We start from the raw sequence: 26,029 nt of genomic DNA on the forward strand, positions 1-26,029 counted from the left end.
GTTCCTCGATAACAATCCGGTTCGGCTGATGTTTGAATTTTTATTTAATTCCCCCTTCTACGATATAATCTTCCTCCTTTCATCTTATTCTTCTTAACTTTTTCCAATATAATAATCTTTACAATCAATAATTTATAAATTTATAAATTTTTACTAGTATTTAAAAACTAAACGTCAATATGTTCCATCGTACCCTCAATAACCGGAAGACTTAGATACAGACGTGTCAAATAATTATTATTAAATAATTCAATTAATTATCTTTATTCTTTATCACTTTAAACTTTCCCGTTACCAACAATAACCCCCGAAAAAAAATTCAAACACCGCCAACGAATTTTCCTTTCTATTTTTCCAGGTAGTTTTTTTTTCTTTTATTTTTTTATTTTTTTATTTTTTCATTTAAATACGATAGATACGACATTTTTGTTGAGCATTTCACAAAGTACACGAAAAAGTACAAAATTAATTTTTTTACATACTCTTAATATTTTATTTTTTTTTTGAATATTTTTTATCATTCTCACTCGAATTAACAAAGATTTTTCCACCTACAAATCTACAGTAACATTGCATACTTCCCAATTACTTATCATAATTATTATTATTATTATTATTATTAATATTTTTTATGGAAAATTGGAAAACTACGAAAATTCTACAATCCCGCACAAGAGTCAATAATTAATATATATATTTATATAATATATGTTTTACACATGCCCGACCAACACAAATATATATCATACGCATACAAAGTTACATTTTATTTAATTTAATTCAATATAATTAAATATATTTATATTTATATATCTATTAATAATAATTCAATTGATTTACCATAAAACTCATTGCTCAATTGCTCAATCATTAATTATTTAAAACCAGATCTTGTGCCCTAAGTCCTAAATATTAACCCTAGGATAGTAAAATATAAAAATGCAATCCTCATGTATTTTATTTTTTTTTTAATTTTATATTTTAAAAGTTTAAATGAGGCCACACTAAGCCTAGATTCTAAACATTCCTCACGCGCTCCTATCGCTTTTATTTTATATTATTATTATTATTATTATTATTTAATATTTAATAATTGTTAATTCACGATTCGTATACGATTCAAAAATTTAAAACCCATTTAAATAATAATAAACTGGTTAAGAGCAAGAGAAACAGATGTCATCTGATCAATACCTCGGACATACGTCATGATCCACGTAATCCCTTCTTATTAATATGTATTTTAGTCTCCTTCATTTACGGTATTAATAAGTTATCTTTTATTAGCTTCAAAAATCCACTCACTTTTCGGATTACTTAACAATATTTCATTTAAATATTTTTATAATTACGATGATAATGTTTGTTGTTAATATTAATATAAATATAAGTTTAAATAAACAAAACGGAGATAACTTGCGGAGATTGGGAACCTCTGTTGAAGGGGGTGGGTTCTTAGGGCGTCGCCGCGTCTCTTCCGCGACCCCCACGAGCTATCGACCGAGACCGGAACGCCGAGAGTTTTGTTAGAGCAATAAGGTAAAGACCCGATGTAATGTACGAGGAATAAATTTATACATTCTCAGATAGTTAAATGGTTAATTACAAGTTTGTTTATTTGCCCGCTGACTAATTGTAGTAGTCAAGATGCTCGTTAAAAATTAAATTTTCATAGTATTTAATTTTTAGCCATTTAAAATTTTTTAATAGTGTAGAAGTACTAGTTTTGGCCATCTTAGGACCATTTTTGGCCACTTGATATTTTAGTTAATTTGTAAAAAATTTAATTATTCAAGAAGAAATTTTATAGAATTTATGAATTACTACATTTATACGAATTGAATTCATAAAGTCTTGCGCTTATAGAAATAATTATACAATAATTTGAAAATAAAGTGGCCAAAAAAGGTACTACTTCTACCCTATTTAAGTTGAAAAAAAAAAAAAAAAAAAAATTTTTTTTTTTTAAGTAATAAATTTATTAAGAGTTAGAAAATAAATTATTCTATGAATAAGCGGTGAAATCAGAATTATATTAGGAGAGATTTATGATTGAAGCGATAAAGTGAGAGTGTGAGTAGAGTCTTAGCGTAAAGAGTCAGTAGTAATACCAGAGCCAGAGTGAGAGTGAGAAGTAGGAATAGTTAACGTTTATACTACTTGGAAAGCAGCTCGAATGCTCCGGAATTATATTCAAAAAGTTTTATCAGGTATTTGGGAGGTTAGAGATAGAGAATATAAACTACAGGCAGAGTCTGTCGGCGGTATCGATTCGCTGCAGGAATAGCAGGAAGCGTAGACGAAGCAGACCGCGGAGAAAGGGAGCGAGTGAGGGACAGGAAAGACCAGGAGGGATGATAGAGGGTGCAAAAGAATGGTAGCGGCCGTCGGCTTGCTCTCTCCATGTGTGTGTTTAAACGTGTGCAAGAATGTGTGTGTGTGTGTATGTGTGTGTGTGTGTGTGCTCTATCCGTTAGAAGCAACGAGGGAGCACATGCCTCGCTGCCGACGTCGACAAACGTCCCGACACCCCCCAGGGCCGCCCTGGAACGACATCGACCGCAGCCCCAACGCTGCTGCTGCAATGCGACGTTGCCATCCCAACGGACAACAGCCCTCTACTCTCCTCGCGATCGAGAAAATGCTTCTGCTTAGACTTGTACTTCCACTGCATGTCTGTAAGACCGAGCCTTAGCAAAAACTTGGATTGAATTTTTTTGAAAACCCACCCCTCGGCTGCTCGCTTTGCTTTTTATTGTTATTTATTTTTTTCGGGCTTCTGTTTTTATTATCAACCGGTAATTGTTAATGGCTAAATAGAATGAGCGTTAAGTTAAGTGGGGGTGACCCGCTGGGAGTTCAAAGTTCGATGACCGAGTATTATTATTTTATTTATTTATTTATTTGGATTTTTTGTTTGAATTTTAGGGGAATTTGAACAAGTGCCGGTTCGTGAGGCGAAATGTCTCTGAAATTTATAAATTAGATTTTTTTTTAACCGAGAAAAGTTATGTAGGGGATGATAAGGGGAGCTTGAATGATGGGGTTGTTGAGTTCACGGGGCAAAGACCTCAGACTAGAGCTGCTCTGGATTATTCTACTCCGCTCGCTCGATATTTTATGTGTATAAATATAAGTATAAATCTTCATTGCCGATTTAATTTTTTTATAATAATTCTTCACTTAATATAAATAATATAAATAATAAATTATAAATAAAGGGAAAGGTAAATGATAAAAATAAAATAAAAAACAAAAGTAAACATCTTTGAATCATATTATATATTAAAATATTCATAATAATTATACTAATAATAGTAATAATAATAATTAATAATAATATAATAGACATAAATATTATCGCGTGTTCGTAAAATTACATAAAAAAATATAGAAAATAATAAACGTTGCTATAATATATGTCTTCATATTACTTTTCTTCTTCTTTTTTTGTCTCTCCCATACACTCGAAAATAATAATAATAATTATCTCTTACTCTTATATCTTAACTATTTTCTTTTAATTTTCTCTGGCTAGTTATCATCAGTTTTACTTTTTTTTTAAATATATATTTATGCGTAATACAATTATCATTTTATTTATTTATTAATATAATTCTTTAATATACGGAAACGAGTCTTATGTATTATATATAAGTATATTTTTGAATATGACAATGCCCAAAATATTTTCGTTAGATTTTTAAATTGATAAAACAAATTGTCATTATTATTTCTTTTCTTTTCTTTTTTTCTTTAATATTTATTTATTTAAATATGGAAGAGTCTTTAAATGCATTGTCTCAGTCGTGTCTAAGGATCGACAAAAAAATAACAAATTTTTCATATAATTGTTATAATATATATAATAATAATAATATAATAATATAATATAATAATTGTAATAATATTAATCAATAAAAGAAACAAAATAATGAAAAGGAATTTTAGATAAAATATATGAGCGTAATAAAATTTTAAAGATGTTCAATAATTGAAAAAAAAAAAAAAATAGAAAAAAAAATTACTCATTAAATAAAACAATAAACAAATAAATGTTCTCGCTCCGATATAGAATTTTTTACTTTCTACTACAATTATATTAATAATTATTTCCACTTTTAAGCTGGAAAAAACTCTGAGGAATTTTTTTTTGTTACTATATGAGGATCTTGTCTGATAAATTATATACAAACACAAAAACACAAGTACATGACACCGGGAACGTACAGTTGCTTTTATTTTTTTTTTACTTTTTTTTTATAAATATTAAAATTGTTTTTCATTTAAAAAATGAAAAAAATATATCGATATATAAATATATAATAATAATTATAAATATTATTTATGTTTCTTAAATATTATTAAGTAATTCCGTCGTTCCTCTGTCATGTAAACGCAATAATTATTTGTAAAATTAATAATTAATAACTAATCGCACTTGCGATTACAATTAGTCGCTTATTAATGTGATGTATCAAATATCTTGGCTAAAAATTGTTTTTAGTTGTTGTTATTTTAATAATATTAATGCTCATTTTAAATCTTTAAGTTTATGACTGACGATTTCGGAGGTGATTAATAAATATTATAAGACTATCAGTAATGCCAGTTTACGAAAATATTTATAAATAAATATTATTCGCACAATAAAACCCGAATCGTCGAAATTCGATAATTGAGAAAAATTTTAAGTGATATTTTAAAAATACTGATCAGATTTTGAATCTTTAATTTTGTTGAGCGGTTGCCGTTGGTTACAAATCGGTTTAAGATTTATTTATTTATTTATTAATAATAAACCAACAAAATAAAATGATTTAATATATTTAAATAAAAATAATAAATGTGGTAAGCTGGTTAGTCGAAGTGAAAAGTTAGTAGAAAAATAATAAAAGACGTGAGGCATATTTTGAGAAAAATTATGAGATCGAGTTTGTGGGCTGAGAGCTGCGCGTAAAGCCGCATTCGTTAATAATTATCGCGCGTGTGTATAATTGATTCTACCTTTTACGTATATATATATATATATATATATATATATATATATATATATAGATATATATATTTATTTATTGTACGCCCGACGTGTTGGTAATTATCAATACAATTTTAATGAGGAACCAATTAAATGTACAATTAAATGGTAAGCAGTTAGGTAATTAATTTTGTTGATTATAAACAGAAAAAGAAAATATCTTTAAAAATAATCACCAACACTCGGTTAATAAATATATCAATCATTAAAATGAATATACATTTACAATAGATAATAAACTAACATGCATGTTATATTAAACCCAACACACACACACTGGGATTTATTAATTATTATTATTTTTTTAAATATTTTAATTGTTATTATTACTGTTAAATGGAGACTAATAAATAACATAATAATTAATAATCCTATCTTATAGACACCTACGGATTAACTATTTATTAAGTAGGTAAATAAGTAAGCGGTTACGATTATAATTATAATACGATTCACTTAATTTTTATTTCATTTTATTTTATTTATTTTTTTTCTCACTTTTCAACTTTATAATCCTCAAAAAACGCTTCAATTATCATAATAATAATAATAATTTTATAATTGTTCTTCTCATAAGTAATAAACATAATAATATATATAATTTATTTAAATAATTATAATTATAATAAAAATTGTCCGAAAACATCTCACTCGGTTCAATCACTAGAACGGAATCATTTTAGACTCGGAAATAATAAAAAAAAAAAATAAAAAAAATATTTTATAGATAAACCATGTGTTTTTTTCGGACAACTCGCTAATTAATTTAATAATTTAAAAATAAAAAAAAAATATCTATTGATTTAATTAAACTTAGAACGCAATTTTCAGTCTCATTACGAGCGATCTTTTTATCCGTTTAGTTTCGATTAAAATTCCCATATATTTATATGGTTTTCTACTTGCGAATAATCTGGAATATCAAAAATACCGGACACGCTAGATAGGCAACTCTATATATTTGTTTTTTTTTTTTTTATTTTATTTTATTTATTTTTTTTTTTTTTTTGTGGAAAGACAAATGTTTATACATTTAACATTTGAAAACTGCGAATATATTATTTTTATTTATAATAATAATAATAATAATAATAATATATATTTAAATCGGTCGTTATAGAGACCCGTACGAAGAAAATGCGAGATACATTTATAAAATAAAAATAATATTTTGATTATGACAAAAAAACTCACTTTCAAATAATTACATTAATAATAATGATAATAATAATACATAACTATTTAGATAAAATATGACATGTTTTTTTAAATTAAACAACAATTTCTCCCTATATATGTTTTAAATATAATTATCCATTCAATATTAACCCTACAAGTATATATATTTAAATATTTTTCATTTCTCTCTTCCATACAAACTATTATTATTATTATTTTTATTTATTTAAAAATCCTTAAGTTTAGTTATTATTCTTTGAGATATGTATCGTCGTGTTCGTGTTCTAAACTCTTTATTTTCTTCTTCATTATTATTATTATTATTAATAAACTCCGAAGGAAGTTTTTTTATTTATCAAAGCGGGTAAAAAAAGGGACTTTTATTATTAATAAATATTATTATTATTATTTGATCGGGGGCATTGACAATTGCTATTCTCACTCTCTGCATCCCTCAGACTTTGTTTTTAATATATATTATAATTATTAATTATTATAAATAACTTATCCACAATTACTGCTGCTATACTGATTAAACGGATCTACGCGCAAGCTTGAGCTATAACTCAATTACAACTCTCGAAAAATTTTAAATCGCCAATATCACTCGAATTCGCGCGCACTGTCATGATTTACTTTTATTTTATTATTTTTAATAATTATTATTTTATATTTTTATACGAAAAATGGCAGTTATCGGTCACAGCCAATGGCTATAAATATTACGCTTAATGCCTTACGTAAGCTTATTTATTATTCATTATTTATATTATTATTAATTTTTTTTTTTTCGGTTTTTTTATTTTTAAATTTTTTTTTTTGCTTTTTTTATTTTTTTCCTATAATAAATAGTGTGTCAAAGGGTCACAGCGGGTTTATTATTTTAGTCCCTCATCTCCATAATTATTGCGCTTATTATTTAATTATTTGAAAAATGTTTTTATGATTTTAACGAGACTTGAAGGTGAGAATTGCATTTGTTTTTTTTTTTTACAAATAAATGGTAAGGACTGTCAGAACCTCGGCCAAAGTGAAGGTTATTCTTCATTTTAAATATCATTTTTTTTTTTAAACTATTAATTATTAATTAAAATTAAGAAACTCGTTAAAAATTCTTCAAACTCCATGTCTAGCGGAGGTTCTCGGCCAGTTGAAAGTTAAATAAGCGGATTTATAAATACTATGAATACCTTACTCGTTAATAAATAATAATAAATTTAATCAATGAAACCCTGATTTGTAAATGCTCAAGTCTTAGCAAATAAACGGCAACCGCTCTACTCGCACCTGAGACAGTCAAAGACTCGCTCAACTTAATAAGATACTCAAAAAATAACTATAATTAATTAAAACAAGAGATTCCGCGCCATTATTTTTTTTTTTTAAATATATTATATCATATTTTTATTATGTAGCGTTATAATTTATGTTATATTAATAATCAATCATTCACACGTCTATCAATATATTAATATATAATATCCATTTAATTGAGAATTTTAATCCTGTCGTACGCTTTTCAATAAATCCCTCAAGTACAAGCTTGAGATCATTCTTAACTTTTTTTTCATTTTAATTCTACTCCCTTGATAATTTTTTTCAAAACACCTATCAGACTTATCAAGTGCATGAGACGAAAAAAAATATCTAATTTCTTAATCAGTTAATTATAATTATTGTTATTAATTATTTTACTCTTTATTTCATGATTTATTCATATAATCAGAACTTGAGATTGACTTATAAATATAAAACGTCCTCACCGCAATTGTTATCAATTAATTTTTTTTTTTCTTCACATTTACATTAACGTAGAAAAAATATATAATTTTATTTTTGCCATCGAACTTAAAATATAAAACTCTGTAATTTTTTTTGTCCTTTTATTTTTTTTTTTTTTTTTAATTTTTATTATTTCTTTTTGACTTTTGTTTATATATATATATATATATATATATATATATATATATATATTAATATACTTTGAGTGCGGACCAATATTTGTTAACGAACGTATAAATATTATATTAAAATATATATGTGAAAGAGCATTTATTTTATTTTTTATGAATAATTATTTTCTTTTTCTTTATTTTCTTTTTTTTTTTTTTTTGTGTAATTAATTGTTAAAACCGGTGAGACATAATTATTTGTCGCTAAAGGGACTGGATTAACAAAATAATAGTAATAATAATAATAAAATAGAAACCAAAAAAAAATATAAACTATTGAATAAAGTAATAATAATTGAGAAAATGATAAAAAATAACACACTGTCTTTATATACTTAAAATAATTAATAATAATAATAATAATAAACTCGCACCGGTGGGTCTCAGCACGTTGGCTTTTTTTTTTTTTTTTTTTTTTTAAATCAGATAAAAGATATTTGAGCACATATATATCTTGTATTATTAATTATTAGTATTATTATTACTATTATTATTAGTTTTAAAATCTCTCTCATTATTATTAATTTTTGTTAGTTAAAAAATGGCAACGATTGACAAGAAATAATTATGAAAGAAATTTAAATGCGAATAAACACGTGTGACAACGCTGTACATGATTAATAATTAAAAAAAAATATAAAATTGTAATAAAAAATAAAAATAGAAAAGACGTTTAATGAAAAATGGTAATCACAGGTGGGGGCTATTGTTATTTTCAATCCGTATCTCACATTTTCTCATTTAATCATCATCATCATCATCATCATAATTATTATTATTTATTATATTATTATTATTATTTTTTTTTATTACTATTATTAGTATTGTAATTATTAATAAAAAGCAAAATTTAGTAATAATATAGTTTAAAACAACCCCCAGACTTATAGAAAATAACCGCGATAATATTTAAAGTAAACGCGGTTTTTTTTCACAAATCGCTTTGGTCTCTCTTACGTTTTAATTTTAATTATTTTTTCTTCAGCATAATAAAGAGAGAGTAAAGTCTTTCTTCTTCCGTTTCTTCTCTATAATATTTGATATATATTTATTTATTTGTTTATTTATGATAATATGTATAATAATAATATTCAATAATATATAATGTCTCTTGAAAGAAAAATAAGCAACCTCGCGTAATAAAATAAATTAATCATATTAATATTAATATATATATATATATATATATATATATATATATATATATATATATATATATATATATATATATATATATATATATAAATATAATCATCATAAATATTATCGACAATTCAAATTCAAACGTATCAAAATATTTAATATCAACTAAACGCTATAATAATTAATATATAATAATAATATATATGATTACATATGACGCGGCGCGGAGTAATTGCTTCTAAGTTATATAATATATTTTTTAATTTTTTTTTTTTTTTTCAATCAAATATAGATTTATTTATCAGTAAGAGATAATTAAATGTATATTTAATTATAAAATAACGGGAACCCCTGGGCCGAAACTTTTCTCACCCCCCTTGCCTGATTTCCTCAAACACTCACCCCCCGAATTTTGTTTCAACAAAATAAATCGGTAGTGAAACTTTCGCCGGTCATCCCGTCACGCGACAAAATACAAAATCTAAATTCTCGATAAAATATTCATATATTTATATTTATATTTTTTTAATTTTTTTTTTATATTTAATATATATATTCATATAATAATATATTTTTTTTATCTATTTATATTTATATTTATGTTTATATTTTTTAATTTATATTTATTTATATATATATTTTTATAATTTTATATATATTTAATATATTATTTAAATTGCTATCGCTTATTAAATATATATAAAGGTAAATGTAATACTCTAAGCGAGGGATGTCCGGTAAAAGATTTCGAGCCGTTTGAGCTATAAATAATTATCATTATAATTTTATACTTTATAAAAGGAAAAAAAAAAATTTTATGTTATATTTTAAATATTATTCGTTAATCACTCTTCGTACCGGCGACTCAGGGGCTTGCGCTAATTTTTTATTACATTATGCTTAATATATATTTATTTATTAATATATTACTCATTTAAGTGACTCTAATTGTTAAATATACCACAACACTTGTTCCTAATCTCATTTCTTTAAATTATAAAATTAAAAAAAATAATAATAATAATAATTATAATATCGATAAAATAGAATAGAAAAAAGAAAAAACTTGTCAATATATATATATAATATTAATAATAATAATAATAATATAATAATATTTAGATGTCTGTTTAAATTCATTCACTAAATTGGCGAATTGACACACACACAGATCTACGAGGATTTACTTTTTATTATTACATATAAATCTCATTAAAAACGATTCACGGCGCGACTAGTCTTTACCAAGCATAAGACTCTAAATATTTATCATTATATTAATAATAGTTGAAGATTTCAATAAACAAAATAAATTTCAGCGATAATAAATAATTCAAGTCTTATACTTAAAACTATAAAACGTAACTGCTATAATTAACTCAATATTTTTTTTTTAAATAATTATCATTTAAATTGTTAGTTATTTTATTTTAAATTTTTGACGATGATAATAATAATAATAATAATTGTTATTATCACGTGAGATAAAAGTTTTGAGAAAGCAGGCGATAGGAGACGCGCCGCGAGTCGCTTGGAGAGTCTACACCTACAGCATATTTAATCGATTCGTTGTATCCGGTTGGCGCGGGAATGACCGATCGTTGAACGCATCAAAATTCCCGGTTTTATTTTATTAAATATTTTTTTCTTTTTTTAATTTATATTATTATTATTATTTTTTTTAAATGTTACTCATAAAATCCTTTGTCTTGTTTAAATTTAATTAAATTTAAAGGTTAGTTAGTTATTAATTAAATGTGTTTAAAATCTTTGTCTTGTTAATAAATATTGGCAGCAGCAGTGGAATTTAAATCTTGTGCGCGTCTTTCCAGACTCAAGGGTCCCTCGAAGTTCCTGGTAGTTTCCTTCTCGTTAGTCAGTGATACCTTGGTTACAATCAAATAATTTGTTGATCTTCTTTTCATCTTGTTCTTTATAGTATTACTCTTTTTTAATAATAATCATCGAGGTGGTCGTCAGTAATAATGATGATGATGATGATGATAGTGATGTTGTGTTATCATTAGATGCTCTTAAGAGAGAATTCTTAGAGCCTGAAGAACAGGTCGCGAGCAAACAGGACAGCTGGGGTCGGAGCTCTCGCAGACGCGGTTCCCGCAGTCCAAGCAGAACAAATTGTGTCCGCATGGCACCAGAGCAGCAGTAACCTCTTTGTCGCCGCAAACTACACACTCGCGACGGCCACCGGCGCTCCCGGTTCCAAGAAGTGAGTCTGTGGGGCTGGCGGGACTGGCAGAGGCCGGAGGCGACGGCCGAGATGGCAAAGTCACTCCTGGAAAGGACCAGATCGAGGAAGCTGACGCGGTCTGGGACTCGAATGAGGGAGAGTCTCCAAGTCCTTCGTCGCGGTCGATGCCCGCACCCCAGATGGCCACCAGGTCGTTCAGGCCCGGAGCCCCGGAGCTGCTGGAGGAACTGCTGCAGCTTCCGCTGCTGGAGAAAGCGCCACTGGTGGATCCGTTGGAGCCGTTTGACCCGGGAGGGTCCAGGCTGCCCAGAATTGAGCCGAGTCCTCCACGACAGAGAGCGCCGAGCAAGTCAACTTCGTCGCCGGCGAGACCCCCGGGGCCGTTGGTTGAGCCGGTGCGTAAGGCGATGTGAGCCTCTATTTCTCGTCTGGCCGCCTCGACGTTCTCTGGCAGGCCGGTCACCTCGAAGACGGGCTCCTTGTCACGGCTCGGTGTCACGATGTAGGTGTGAGTCTGGTGCTGGATCCTCTTGATCGTCGCCCCCTTGGGGCCCACTACCAAACCAACAACTCTGTATGGCACGCGTACCTGGATTGTCACGTGCCCTGGGACTGAAGTCGGTGGACCTGGTGGTGCTCCCAATAAAGCCCCCAAGGAGCTCTTGCGCGAGGCGCGGATCTGTGAAAAGTGCTCCGCTGCTGAGAGTATCTCGCGTTTGGCACGGGCTACGTCCTCCTTACGGCCTGTCACCACGAACACTGGCTCCTCGCCTCGGACTGGTGTCTTTATGTACGTGTTGGTCTTTGCACGGAGAGCTTTTATCTTACAGCCTGCAATTCAGAAAAATAATCACATTAATATAACATTTTTCAATCATTTTTTAGTTTTTTAAATTTAAGCTGACTCAATTTTTTTTTTTATTTAATTAAAAACTTATTTCAATTCTAAATAATTGTAAAGATGAAGCATCGCCTCAGGGAGGAGAATAACTAAAAGACAGGAAACTGGAAGTTGTGAGCAAAGGAAGAAGAGGATCGCGACCCGGTCTCTGGACCCGAAGACTCTGGCCTTGAGTCGGCGCAATGCTAGCAATGCAGGTGAACCACTCTCATACTCATCCGCGACTTATATTATACACTCCATACCCCGTCTTTATCTTCGCCCATAGACCCCGCTGATACTCAATAAGAACGTGTATTCTCCGCTACTCCATCGCGTGTCCGTACAATTTACTTTATTTTATACAAGATATACTGAAGCTTCTTTTAAAAATTCATTAAATCAAATCCAAATATTGACTAAAATCACTCGAAAAAGAAAAAAAAATCAATTGCATAATACATTAAATGGCAATGCAATGCAATGTCGAGGCTTTTAAATCCCCAAGGACGTTCGGAGTCTGGATCCAACAAACAATCTTGACATAAATACGTTTCGAACTGTGAGTAATCTTTTTAAACAGACAGCGCAAACATCAACATCAACATCAACAATAACAACAACAAGGGAAAGTAACAAGACCTTTGTACGTACTCTGTTTAAAGTTTTAAAATCCCACCGGCAAAAAACGCCCGAGCAACCAACCACACCTTGGAAAAAATATAAAAAATAAAAAGTATTGGATGAATTTATTTATAAAATATTGCACGAGGTCAAGCATCGATTTATTTAATTATTTATAATATAAAAATAAAATAAAAAAATATAAATATAAAAAAGTATTTAATAAAAATAATTTAAGATTGGTGCTTGGTATTGCTGGAAGAACCCGAAGGCGAAAGACCTCAGAACTGAGTCGACGACTCGGTGGGTCAACCAGTATATATGTGAGAATGTGTGGATCGGATCGGCAGGTGAGAGCTCCGAGCTCGTGCAGGTACGGGCATACCGATCCGGTGTCGTCGGGGCAATCCAACACTACAAACACACCAAACCGATGATCCTCATCCTTTGAGAGAAAATATGCACTCGCTGCATAGAGGAAAATTATTGTTGATGGTGGATGCAGTATGTTTAATATATAATAATATAATAGTGGTTAGGTGTCCACGCGACGAACAACAAGAATAGTAAGAATAAAGAACGCGTCGAGAGGGGGCGTGGGTCGTAGACAGTTGAAGGGCCGCGGCCAAGGTGAAACGTAAACGGACGGACGAGCGAACCAACGAACTGGTGAACGGGTGTAGAGCTCGTACTGTGGAATACGAGTAGTTATATACTTATACACAAATGTGTATTATGTGTGTGCAACTTGAGACAAGGGAGAAGAAAAGCTGGATGAAGATGGAGATGGAGCCAGTGGTAGTCTTGGTAGTTGTGCTAGTAGGCTCCTTCGCTTTGTCCATCGCGAAATTAACCGACAAACCAAGTTAAGACAAAGGCCGCTAAACCGACAGCCTTTCTCTTTCTATCTTAATATTCATATTCAATACTTTGTCTTCTGATAATGTTACGCTCGATTAACAAGCCTTACAATAAAAGTATAGTGTCTCTTTGGAGTAGAAGTAATCTAAGGAATAACACCTAACCCGCATGTTATGCTTCAATTCATCGGGCAAAGATATCACAGGCTTTTATATTTTTTGGATTTTAATTAGTGTTTTGATATATGTACACAGAAAGAAAAATTTCTTGACTAGAGAACAAAATTCTTGGCTCAAGAAAATTTTCGGGTGCCTGAAGGAAGACCGAAGTTGTGTTGGCCGAAGTAAAAATTTTTCTTGAAATTCTATTCTCGGTGGAAGTCATTTTTTTTTTAATTCAAATTATCATAAATACTTGATACAATAAATTTTTATATTTGATCAAGATTTTTAGATACTATAGGGAAGTAGCGTCACCTACTTTAGCTGAGAAAAAATTTTCTTACCTTGAGAAAATTTTTCTCTTGAATATTTGATATCCAGTTTATATTATTTTAGCGTGCAATTATACATATTGAATGGAAAAAAAAATGATTTAATATTATTTGATCTTCTTATTTGACATGGTAATCAATAAAAATATTAATGAAAATTTACTTCTATCGAAATATTTAATTTTTTGGAGCAAGAGGCTAAATTTTTTCAAAACAAGAAGATTTTCTTGACTTAAATAAATTTTCTTGGATCAAGATACGAATAAGTGAAATTTCTTGTGTCAAAAAAAAATTTTTTTTTTAAATAATTAGGAAGAAAAATATTTTCTTGGCTTAAGTAAAATTTTTTTTCTGTGTAATAACAAATTTAAAAAATTTGATTAAATTTGTTAAATAATAATTATTATATTAAGGCAGTAGGCAGAAGCTCTTTATTCTCACGGTTCATCATATAATATAATAACGATAAAACAAAATAAAAGTGTAACGCGAGGAATCAATATATAAACCCGAATCTCTCTGTCTCTCTCGTTATTCCTCGGGTTCTAGAATTTTCCAGCCCCTGTACCTACTGTATACATGGCTATATCAATGTATGTATCTGTATATATATATATATATATATATATATATATATATATATATATATATATATATGTATACAGTGGCGAGTTGAGCGAGTCCATCACGAATGCGCCACACATGAAGCATATCGCGGGCTGAATTTTTCTCAATAGACTCTAGAATGACTCGGCAAATAGTTTTCACGGCACGTGGAATTTTTTGAGCCGAAATTGACATTTGAAAAGTACAAGCTTGTCATTTGTATAATAAATGTTCAATAAAATGGTAATTGGGAGTAAGAACCGAGGATAAGGATTTATCTTACGGTCGGATGTCGGACGGAACAGAGGCCCAATGGATTCTGTTATTTCGAATTACCCACCGGAGCAAATGGTAACTGTCGGCCCGACAAACGGCTCCACAAAATCATATGCCCAGTAGACCTCAGGAGTCTGATCTTCGGTTTAGTTATTTTTTATTTTATTATTTAAAATAAAACAAAGATTAAGAAAAAAGGAGCAGCAAATATGAAAATAAAAATAAAAAATTAAGGAATAGTAACGAATAACGAAAAAGCCATCTGCGTGCGCGGCACTTTAGTAATTGCTCCCCGAGAAATGGAGAACGCCTACCGAAATTCCTTTTCAGGGTCTTTTCGGTATACTTATATATACTTATACTTATATTATGCTAGTCTTCTCTCGTTCATATCTGCAGAGTCCAGTCCAATCGATACACAAGTATCTCTCATACTTTTACGCTCTCATACTCTGCAGTTCTTTTGTGTTTAGTGCACCCAACAGAGTGATTTCGGTGCCAATGCATCAATTACTTTCTCTCCTCGTTTCTCCGGCCAACAAAAACCGCCAATTTCCATATATTTATCCCAAAAAATAAAATAATAAAAATAATAATAAATAAAGCATTTTTTTGCTCTTATATATTATGTAAATTACCCGTAAAGAATTAAGCCCCTTATCCTAAAAATTATTCTTCTATTCTTTAAAAATTATCCACGGCTGTCTGTCAATTGAAACAAAGGGAAAATTCTGAAAAATCTAAAATAACTTTTCGTTGTAACAGTGGAGATAATTACAAGTTACAAGTTATAAGAGTAAAAAATGAAAGTAAGACAAAAAAGAGGAAAGAGGATGGAGATTGGAGGTTAAGTACTTTAGTTGGTTTAGTTACGAAAAGGGCAATAAATAAAGGCAATAACAAAACCATAAAATCCCAAGTACACCTTAAATGTATAAATATATAAAATAAGAGTTAAAGTGTAGCACAAGTTGAGATAAAAAATGAGAAAAAGGGGCAGCCGGTACGCACAGTATGCACAGTATGCACTCTACTCACTCCATTCCATACCTTAGCGCACCAGGATCACCAGGAGGAAAGGAGGAAAGGAGGAATAAGAGAATAAAGAAGCTCGGTATGGGTGAGTCGAGATTTAAAAAAATAAAAGGTATTCTCTCTCCTGGACGTATAGGACGTACCGTCGTCGGTGGGCACGAGTCGCGAGCCGGCGCGAGTACAAGTTTCTCAGGCAGGTCAGTGAAACTGCGCCGTCAAGTTGAAGGCCAACACCCCCACAGTGCATCGCATCGCATCCCATCGCATCGCATCGCCGGACGAGGAGGAACCCATACTCACACTCACATATATCAGTGTGCAGAGTACTTTCTGCTGTACAATCTATTCCGTGTCTGTATACGCCATATGTCAGTGTGTCTTTCTCCCCACCTGACATACACTTACACTTACACTCACATTCACATTCGCATTCGCAGGACTGTACATAACAGCGATGGTGTTGGTGACGACTCATCCCCCGCATATTTAACTCCTATATATAATAATATCCCTCTACTCAGTTCTCCAGATATTTCTCTCTTTACACGTACTTATATTTTTCAACTACTACTTCCATTATTTCTTAAAGACTTGTTAATAATACTCTCACAATAAGATGTTTACTTTACTATACTTATAAAAAAATAGAATTGAATTTAAAAAAAAAAAAAAAAATTATTATCACGCATCAAATAGAAAATTGTTTAATTAAATTATTTTTTACTTGATTCAAAAAATTTTTTTCGCTCGAAATATTTTGTCCTTAATTAACTCAATTATTTATCAGAATAATTGAAATAAAAAAATGACAATAGTATTGAAACAATCCCCTGAAAATGACACATCAGCAAATTAGCCCGTCTATTAATCTCCATGAAATAAAGAAAAGACAAATAAAATGAAAATAGCTGGCATTTGGCTGTCGTATTTTATTTGATGTCTTAAAAGGGCATTTAATATATATAAATACATAATAATAATAAAAGTTATAAAAAAGTGAGGGAGAAGGAGATAGGAGAGTGCGATCGATTTCCGTGACCTCGCCAAGGAGGCGACGACCGGCACGGGACCTCGGAGAATCTCGTTTATACATTTATACATTTATACATTTATACGTGCATACCCACTTTACTATGCACGCAAACCTGATAAAAGACTCAACTGGGCATTCCCTACTGTGTTCCCGTACTCCCGTAGCTCTTACTCAACGAAACCAACTCTTATTATCATTTTTTCATTACTCGCATGCTTGAGTATCTCTCCGTATAACAATCATATAATTTTTCAACTACTAAATCTTAATAAACAAATAATATCGATGTATTTAAAATAAAGTTTCAAGTGATATGGGTTTTACTGACGAGTCACTGGTTATATATAATATATAATATATAATAGTTAGTTATAGCAGTGTCGCTGAAATAACCGGGCTTGGATAAAGTGCAATGGACGGAAAGATCGCGCATGCACTTACGTCCGTTCTATTCGCTTTAGTTGCCGTGTATAGATTCAGATATACATAGATGTACATTGAATTGGTTTGTTTGAGCATGCAGCGACACTACCAACTAAAACACCAGCGCAATAAACCAAGAGAGCAATAGAGAGAGAGAGAGAGAGAGTTTAAACTTTTATCTCGGTCTGTTTAGTTTCGGAATCGTCATCACATGCGGACGAGCTTTTTCGTCGTCGTTGGGTCTTTCTTTATCTTTATCTTTAGCTCGGTAACCAACTAATGTCTACGTACCAACAGAAATAGAAAGAGAAAGAGCTAAAGCAAGATTAATACTGGTTACTACGTCGGAGACGAATGACAGTGGGGGTCACACTATATTAAGATTGAACTCTACTGACATCGACGACAATTCAACCGGTTCATGCCTTTCGATGAGTAACAAGCCTTAAAAATAATTCAATTACTATACATTATACATTATACCCTGCATGTACTGCTCGGTGTATAAATTTAATAAGCAAAGGTTTGTTATCCATATATCCATATATCCTTATCCACGTACTCTTAGTCAAGAACAACTGGACCCGCAGTTAATTACCCCCCAGAGTATATCCGCATGAAGATGACTACCACCAGTGCGACTATCTTTCTTCACTTACATCCATACAATACTGCAGTTATAGTTATAGTGTAACTTTACTAGAGCAAGTACCTCTCAAGTAGCTATTCAGCATCATCCTCCTTGCTCTTTCTACACTCTCATACAAATATAAATACAAATACATGTCGACGGTGCATTCTAACGCTCTTACTCTCGAGTCCCTCCATATAGCTCGGAGCTCGCAGCTCAACGGGATCTCCCCGACCAAGATACATACAACACACTACATACTACCACTACTGATGCAACTCAAGTACCTCAACGTGTTCCTGACTAACCAGAGTATTAATATCAGCCGAGCACTGACCCGAGCCAACGTATTAGTGAATCAACATAATTGTCAACTATTTCACACTGTTTATTATCATTATTATTATTCAATGTATTTTAAACTAAAATCATCAATAATTAATTCCATCGGACGGATGAATAATAAATAAATAAATGCATAGACGAGACAGGCTGCGCTGTGGAGTGAATTACAATAAAAATAGAGAGGAAGGTTATTGCCGGTCAGTTACATCATACAATGGGATGATGAAACAAGATGATTGGGAAGTGGTTGCTAATCGGTCGATTGACTTTTCATAGATGGTAATGCTAACAGAATCGTTTAAGAGTTGCCTACTGGTTTACATTTTAAGCTCTTTGACTCTCTTGCTGCTGTTTGTCTCTAATATTTATTATTATTTATAGAGAGTACAACACTTGGCAGTGATAGTTAATAGTTGTGCTTAGGTTGTTGGTTGTTGGTGGTGACTGCCCACCTATAACGAGTATAGCCTTTCTGCTTACATTAAACATTAAACAGTGTCATACGGTTTACTTGTACACGGTTTTGTAGATGTACATACACAGTCCTTAGCCCCCCCTATCAGCATATCAACATAGACACATAGACACGTTGACTCACTACAAATGCTCTCAAGTTGACCGGAAATTTCTATTATCTGTTTCGTAACTCTTTCTCCGAGAGAACCAGGAAGACTAATTTTATTGTCAGCGTTATTTTATTTTATTTTATTTTCATAGGCATTTTATTTTATTTGAGTATGACTATACGGTTAATTTTATAAATAGCTGGATGATTTTAGGAGCAAAATGGAGTGCTCTGCTCCAAGAAAAGAGATTATGTCCATGTGAATAAATAATATAAATAACGAACGACAAACGGTGAGCAGTTTTTTGTGTCCGAAGAACGATAGCTGACAATGGAGATAAGTTTTAGAGCATCAAAAGAGTATGAAATAATAATAATAAAGAATAAAAGAACTTTAGATTTATAAGATCCTCTGAATTTTAAGAAACTGAGTAGAACTGGAGCCCTGAGCTGGCCCAAAGACGAGTTGGTGGGTTGCAAAACTCAAGGACCCACTATACTTGGGTAAACGGCTAAACAGACCAAAAATTTATAACAGCGCAGTAGGTGCATGTGAGGTTGAATTTGTTTTTTTGGGCAAAAACCGGCAGATGAAATTCGAGGCCGATTATTTTTTAACAAAAAAATTTTACCGGGCTCTTTTGTTCCCTTCCCCACCTCCGGGACGTTTTAGTATAAGTATAAGTATAAGTATATCAGTGAGGAACCTTTCTATCTCCCATTTTGTCGTACATCTATGTCTCAGACAGCCGTTGTTATTTTTTACGGGGAAAAAGATTTTTATTCAAACGAAAACGGAAAAAAAGCCATTGAAAAATAAAACACCAAAATTACTTTAAGAAAAAATAAATTTTATAAAATAAAAATTAAATTTTAAACTGACATATTTTTTCTGTAAAACTCAAAATTTTATATTTTATATTATATATTAATGATGTAGAGTAACCAAAGTGTTTTAATTTCGCTCCGAGTCGCAACAGCTGCGTCCGCTACGTCGCGTTGGTCGCTTACTCCTCCATGTACAAATGTATATACTCAAAAATATGTATGTATGTAGGAGCCGAGTTTAGTTAGAGTAGCTGATGTGAGTACATACTTATATATTAACACGTGTACAAGAGCTTGAAACGACGCTCAACGCTCGACGAATAGACCCGACCGGTTGGATGATAGGACTCGAGACTGAGAATGAGAATGAGAGTTGACTCACCGACCTGGCACTCAGGATATATTAATCGCGCTAAACTAATATTATATAAATATAAATATCTAACTGTTTGACATAAACATTTGTCTACCACTTTTTTTTTTTTCCTTCAATATCAAATCACAGAAATTTTAATCAAAAAATTTTAAAAACTCGGTAGATCATTTTCACTCCAAATTTTTAATTTAAAAAATTTAGATCATTGACCTCGTGAAAAAAATTTTAATCTCTAATTAAGAACAAGTTCTGCGAAAATGGTCTGAGTTTAACAATTGAAATGAATACTTATTGTGGTGTTTACTAAATAAAATGAAATATCAATAAAACATTGTAATATAAATACATAAACAGTTCCAAGAAGCGAAATGAAATTTTGAAAATATAAAAACCTTGATAAGAGTGGCGTCGAGTGGGTGGTATGTTAAATATTTCAGTACACACAGCTAAACAGATATTATTTGTTTAGGAAGTAAATAAAGCGTTACACATGACAGAACTCGGACTATTACCTGGCAACGTAATGCTCTATGTACTAATGTACTAATATAAGTGATATGTGGAATAGAAAGAGCGAATAGAAGCGTGGGGACACTCTTGTATAACATAAAACGTTTAGTGTTTAGCTGTACTCTACCCTTTGCTTGTATTTTGTCCTCACACGATATAAAACCAGTTCAGACATGTTATATTATATTGACTAATATACCTTTAATAAATAAATAAATATTAGTATCTATCCGTTACGCACATTGACCGCTTTCGCCAACTTCTCCATTGAGCAACACTACTCATTTTTACTCCAAATATCCGATAATTTTTACAAAACCGCGACTTGTGTTTATTTTATAAAACGTGATTATGTGATTAGATTAGATTAGACGAGATGGTAATTGCAAATTTACCGTAAATGGAGTTACTGAATGAATGAATGAATAAATGAAAGTGTCGCGGGTTAAGTAAACACGAGTGTACGGCGAACATTAAATAAAAATACAGCATTTAAATGCATACATTAAAATCAATCGGTTGAAGATAAATAAAAATAATGTCAATACGTTCGTTCATTTAATCAATGGCCTATCCAACAGCGCATATACATCCTTACAATACAAAGAGGACGGCTAAACCGGCAATAAAACCCCAGTCCGTCACATATGAGCGCGAGACTGCTTATAGCTGTTGTAGTGATTCGCAAATCCGATTCGAATAATCCATTCATTGGAATAGAGTATATACACGCGTCAACTTCACGATACGCTTAGATCTTTTTTTTTTCTTTTTTTTTTTTTCAGCGGTGACTACATTGGTGAAATTATGCATACGAGGAGTTTGTAAATTAGATTAATCAAATCAAGCTGACTACTTTTTTTTTTTTTTTTTTTTTTAATATTCTAAGTAGTCTCTAATATATGTCAGCTATTATATATTAATCTGTATTTATCAGTTATACATATGTGGACCATATGACTCGACAGTCGCGCCACGTGTCTCTACTACACACGTATACATGTGTAGATATAAATTTATTTAGTATTATTACACTAAATTCGATTTTATTGATTAAACAGTTAATAATTGTGACGCCGAGTTTTATCAACAGATAGATTCATTCATCGGTTTATTAAACAAATATATATATATATATATATATATATATATATATATATATATATATATATATATATGTTTAATAAAATTAAAAATCAATACTCTGTTACGATAATATGATAATGCTAAATAATTTATGGGTGAAAAATAGTCGCTCGTAAAAATCGTGTCCTTGGAGAGAATCTAAGAATATTTAAGATACTAAAATTCGAATTTAAATTATATGTATTAGTAAATTTTTTTTTTTTATCATAGTTTTTTGCCGGCTGACAAAGTTTAGAGATAAAATATGGATTATATATGTCGAAAAATAGTTTGTTTCATTTAATTTAAATTATTTTCGGAGTAATTAATGTCAGTGTGACAAGTTCAAGGTCTTAAGAGCAGCTTGAGAGTATAATAATCGGAGGAAAAAAAGAATATATTAAATAAAACGTAGATGTGATGTAGATCAATTATTGAGTGTGCAGTGTCGGCTGTCGATGATAAAAAATAAAAAAGTAAAAATATCTAAGTATAGTTATGGCCTCAAGAGCATACAGAATTTTATTGTACAACTGAGAACCGGATTAGCGCGATATACGCCAATGGTTTCCATGGGAACTCTTTTTCTTTGTATTGTACATCTACATATACATGTATACATTTACACATACATCGACATACAGCATAAGGAATGAAGAACGACGACAGAACAGAACCGTGAGCGGGCGTCTCATCGTGTGTCTTCCTATCGTCTTTTTTCTTAATATTTGCGATGAGAAGCTAAATAAAAGATAACTAAACTTTTAAGAACAAGCAGAAGAAAGAGGACCGACCGGGTGAGGCACCGGAGGGAACGAGAAAAGGAGAAAATAACTATAAAAGTTAACCCAAATGGAAACAACTACCACTAGCGCACACATTAACAGATTAATGTGCTTCTGTGGTATGTGTTCTTCAAAGACTCCTGCTCCAGACTGAAATCATCGGACAGCGCACCGGTTTTGGCGCGCGACGCAAATAAAGAAATTCCCTACCGCTATATACATATATATAATACACGGCCTCTACCTCTAGATTCTCATTAGTGACATCCCTTTTTTATTTAACATATTATTTCCTCCTTTTTGGTCCAGACCATTCGTCATGCCTCCAACAATCACCGATATTAGTTAATTAATTTTACGATTATTATTTTACATTTTATTATCTGAGCTTTTCAAGTGACCGCCACTTTTTTTATCTTCTGTTAATTTTTAGTTTTTAAGCTACAAGGACAATCGAGATTATTATATTATCATGTTATTTTACTCGAGTACTTGACCAGGGTAATTTAATTCAACGTCAAAGAGAATTTCTCTGGAGCACGTTCTAGTTGTCGCCGTGATAGCGATATATCGGTCTAGTCAGTCAGTAAAAACTTGAATTAAAAATTTTTTGTTCATTTAATTACCCTTCTATAAATATACACCAGAGAATTATTTTTTATATCACTTAACTTGAGAATAAACTATCAAGTTGTAATTGTAAGTGTAACCTGATTAAAATAATTCCAAGACAGTCTTGATTTTTTTTGCTGACGAGTGACGTACTTGCGATAAGAAATTACGCGGGAGTTTTATTTCCGCGCGTGTCACTGCTCGGATGAATTAGAATGGTCCTAGCTCTGCGGTAGGTAACAAATTAAACATAGTGATGATTCACTCGTCAAAAGATTCCAAACGTGAAAGCAGATTCTGATTGCGTAAAATTACAAACTGTAAGCGCTTTTAGTTTTTAATTATTCAAATTTAACGACTTAATTTTTCTGTTTAATTTTAACTAGTTAACTACAGTGTGTAGAGTCTGTAGTCTACAATTAATACCCAGAGTAAGGAATACAAACATGTAACATAACAATGAAAAGAGTTTTCACTCGAAGAATTTTATTGAGCTTGGAGTAAATAAAAGTAGGCGGGTTGTATTTTCGCGACAAGGAAACGACCGCGGACCACGATCGATCGTGAAAGGCCCACCAGTCGATGTCGATATTTATACATACATATATATGTTGCTGTTATATTAACTTTTATTCCTGAGTCAACTCTCAGAATGGCGAAATCAAATACTTTTATCCTTGAGTTGAGTATTTTATCTGTTTTCTACTTACGAAATTTTTCATTTGGCTAATTGAATCAGTTTAAATTTTATTAATATATATATTTATCGTAAAGCTATTCATGCTGTATGTTATGTCGATTATTATTTCTCTTCCCAGAAGTAAAATTCCCTGAAAGACCGCGACAACCAAGAGATGAAGATATTAAATACTCTCATTACATTATTAGTTATTTCATTTTATTACCAAGCCGGCGAATAAAATCTTCTGCTCTTTATATAATTTTAATTATAAATTTCAATCTTATTAATTAAATCATGTAAAATTTTAATTACATTTTATTAAATGTCAGGATGTAAAATATTAATTTTCTCCATTATTTTACAAATTAATTGAATGATTAAATTTTAATAATAAAATATTATTACAAAAAAAAAAATAAATATAATATTAGATAGCTTAAATGTAGCATGTTGTGTGCATCGGACCTCGTGGTGGCAAACTGCATCGCGGCGCGTGTAACCGGGGTCCCCCCTTGTCGGTCGCGCATCCCACCCGTGGTTTCCGCCGGCCTTGGAGCCACTGAACCACTCCGTGGTTCAACGATTCGATGTCTCCGCGGTTCTCAACTTTTATTTAACCAGATAAATTTTACGTACAAGCTCTCTTACTCTTTTGCCGAAAACTATGTAATGAGTTTACTTGCACTCGTATGCTCATCACAGCTCTCGAGACACGTCTCTCGACCGAGTATGAAATAATAAAATAAAAAAAAAATAATATTCATTGATTTTCTCTCGAATGATTCATCTTTAACCACTCCTTAACATTAATACATTTATTACCGTCTGGAGCAGCAACGCCTTTAAACAAATATCTATCAAAATAATAATAAATAGTTTAGAGCGCTACAACAAACCTCCAGAGGTTTATTTACTAATCGAGCAGGTGAGTGCAGTATCCTCAACCTCGACAAATATTAAATAAAATGAGGGAAAAAGATAATATAAGTTGGACGGGATGGTAAATAAAAATGGTTGAATTCTTCCGAGAAATCGGGTCGACACAGACGATTCCACTACCGAAGATCCTCCCGCTGTTTTTTAAACTCACATCCACATTACATTAATCTCATTTTCTCAAGACAATTATGTTTACACCGATGGTAAAAATTAATTTAATTCAAGAAAAAAAATTTTTACTTCAAGAATCAAGATCAAATTTTTTTGGATAAAATTTATTTTATTTTTTTTTTTTAATATGGTGAATCAAATAGCTCACACCATTGTCTTTGATTGGTGTTATCTTTTGTTATCTTTATCTTTATCTGTACAACTCAAATACATTGATGCACAAAAGTACACTGATAGAAGGATTTCTTAGTATTTAAAAAGATTTCTTTGTATTTAAGAAATCATTTCTTAATATTTAAAAAATATTTCTCAAATACAAAGAAATATTTTTTAAATGCTAAGAAATGATGTTTAAGAAATGATTGCTTAAATACAAAGAAATCTTCTTAAATGCTAAGAAATCCTTCTATCAGTGTACTCGGACAGAAACTTTCAGAGGAACGAAATAGAGATAAAGATAGAGATAGAGACTAAGACAAGACAAGAAAGGAAGGTTTAAATTCATAGCACGCGCCGCCAGTCTTCTTCCGTCCTATCCGTTTTTCCTCACACCATAAATACATATAAACTCACAACACCGTCGTATGTCGTATCGACTATTATGCCGTCAATGCCTTGTATTTTTTAACTATCAATGTTTCTCAAGAATTACCATAAGCTTTTATTTCACTCGATATGGTCTGCTAAAATATTATTTTAATCAGCAGT

The 26,029-nt window shown here is 31.0% G+C and overlaps 1 protein-coding gene across 1 annotated transcript in view; it reads right to left on the reverse strand.

Moving 5' to 3' along the window:
• Positions 1 to 10,719: 10,719 nt before the first annotated feature.
• LOC123258664 (RNA-binding protein MEX3B) overlaps positions 10,720 to 26,029 on the reverse strand; it is a 31,017-nt gene continuing 15,707 nt past the window's right edge. The window contains exon 2 of the mRNA XM_044718813.1: positions 10,720 to 12,352. Coding sequence (XP_044574748.1) covers positions 11,346 to 12,352 — 1,007 coding nt within the window. The 3' untranslated portion in view covers positions 10,720 to 11,345. The remainder of the gene's footprint in view (positions 12,353 to 26,029) is intronic.

This window comes from Cotesia glomerata, linkage group LG2 (assembly GCF_020080835.1).
Source record: "Cotesia glomerata isolate CgM1 linkage group LG2, MPM_Cglom_v2.3, whole genome shotgun sequence".
NCBI classification, from domain to species: Eukaryota; Metazoa; Arthropoda; class Insecta; order Hymenoptera; family Braconidae; genus Cotesia; species Cotesia glomerata.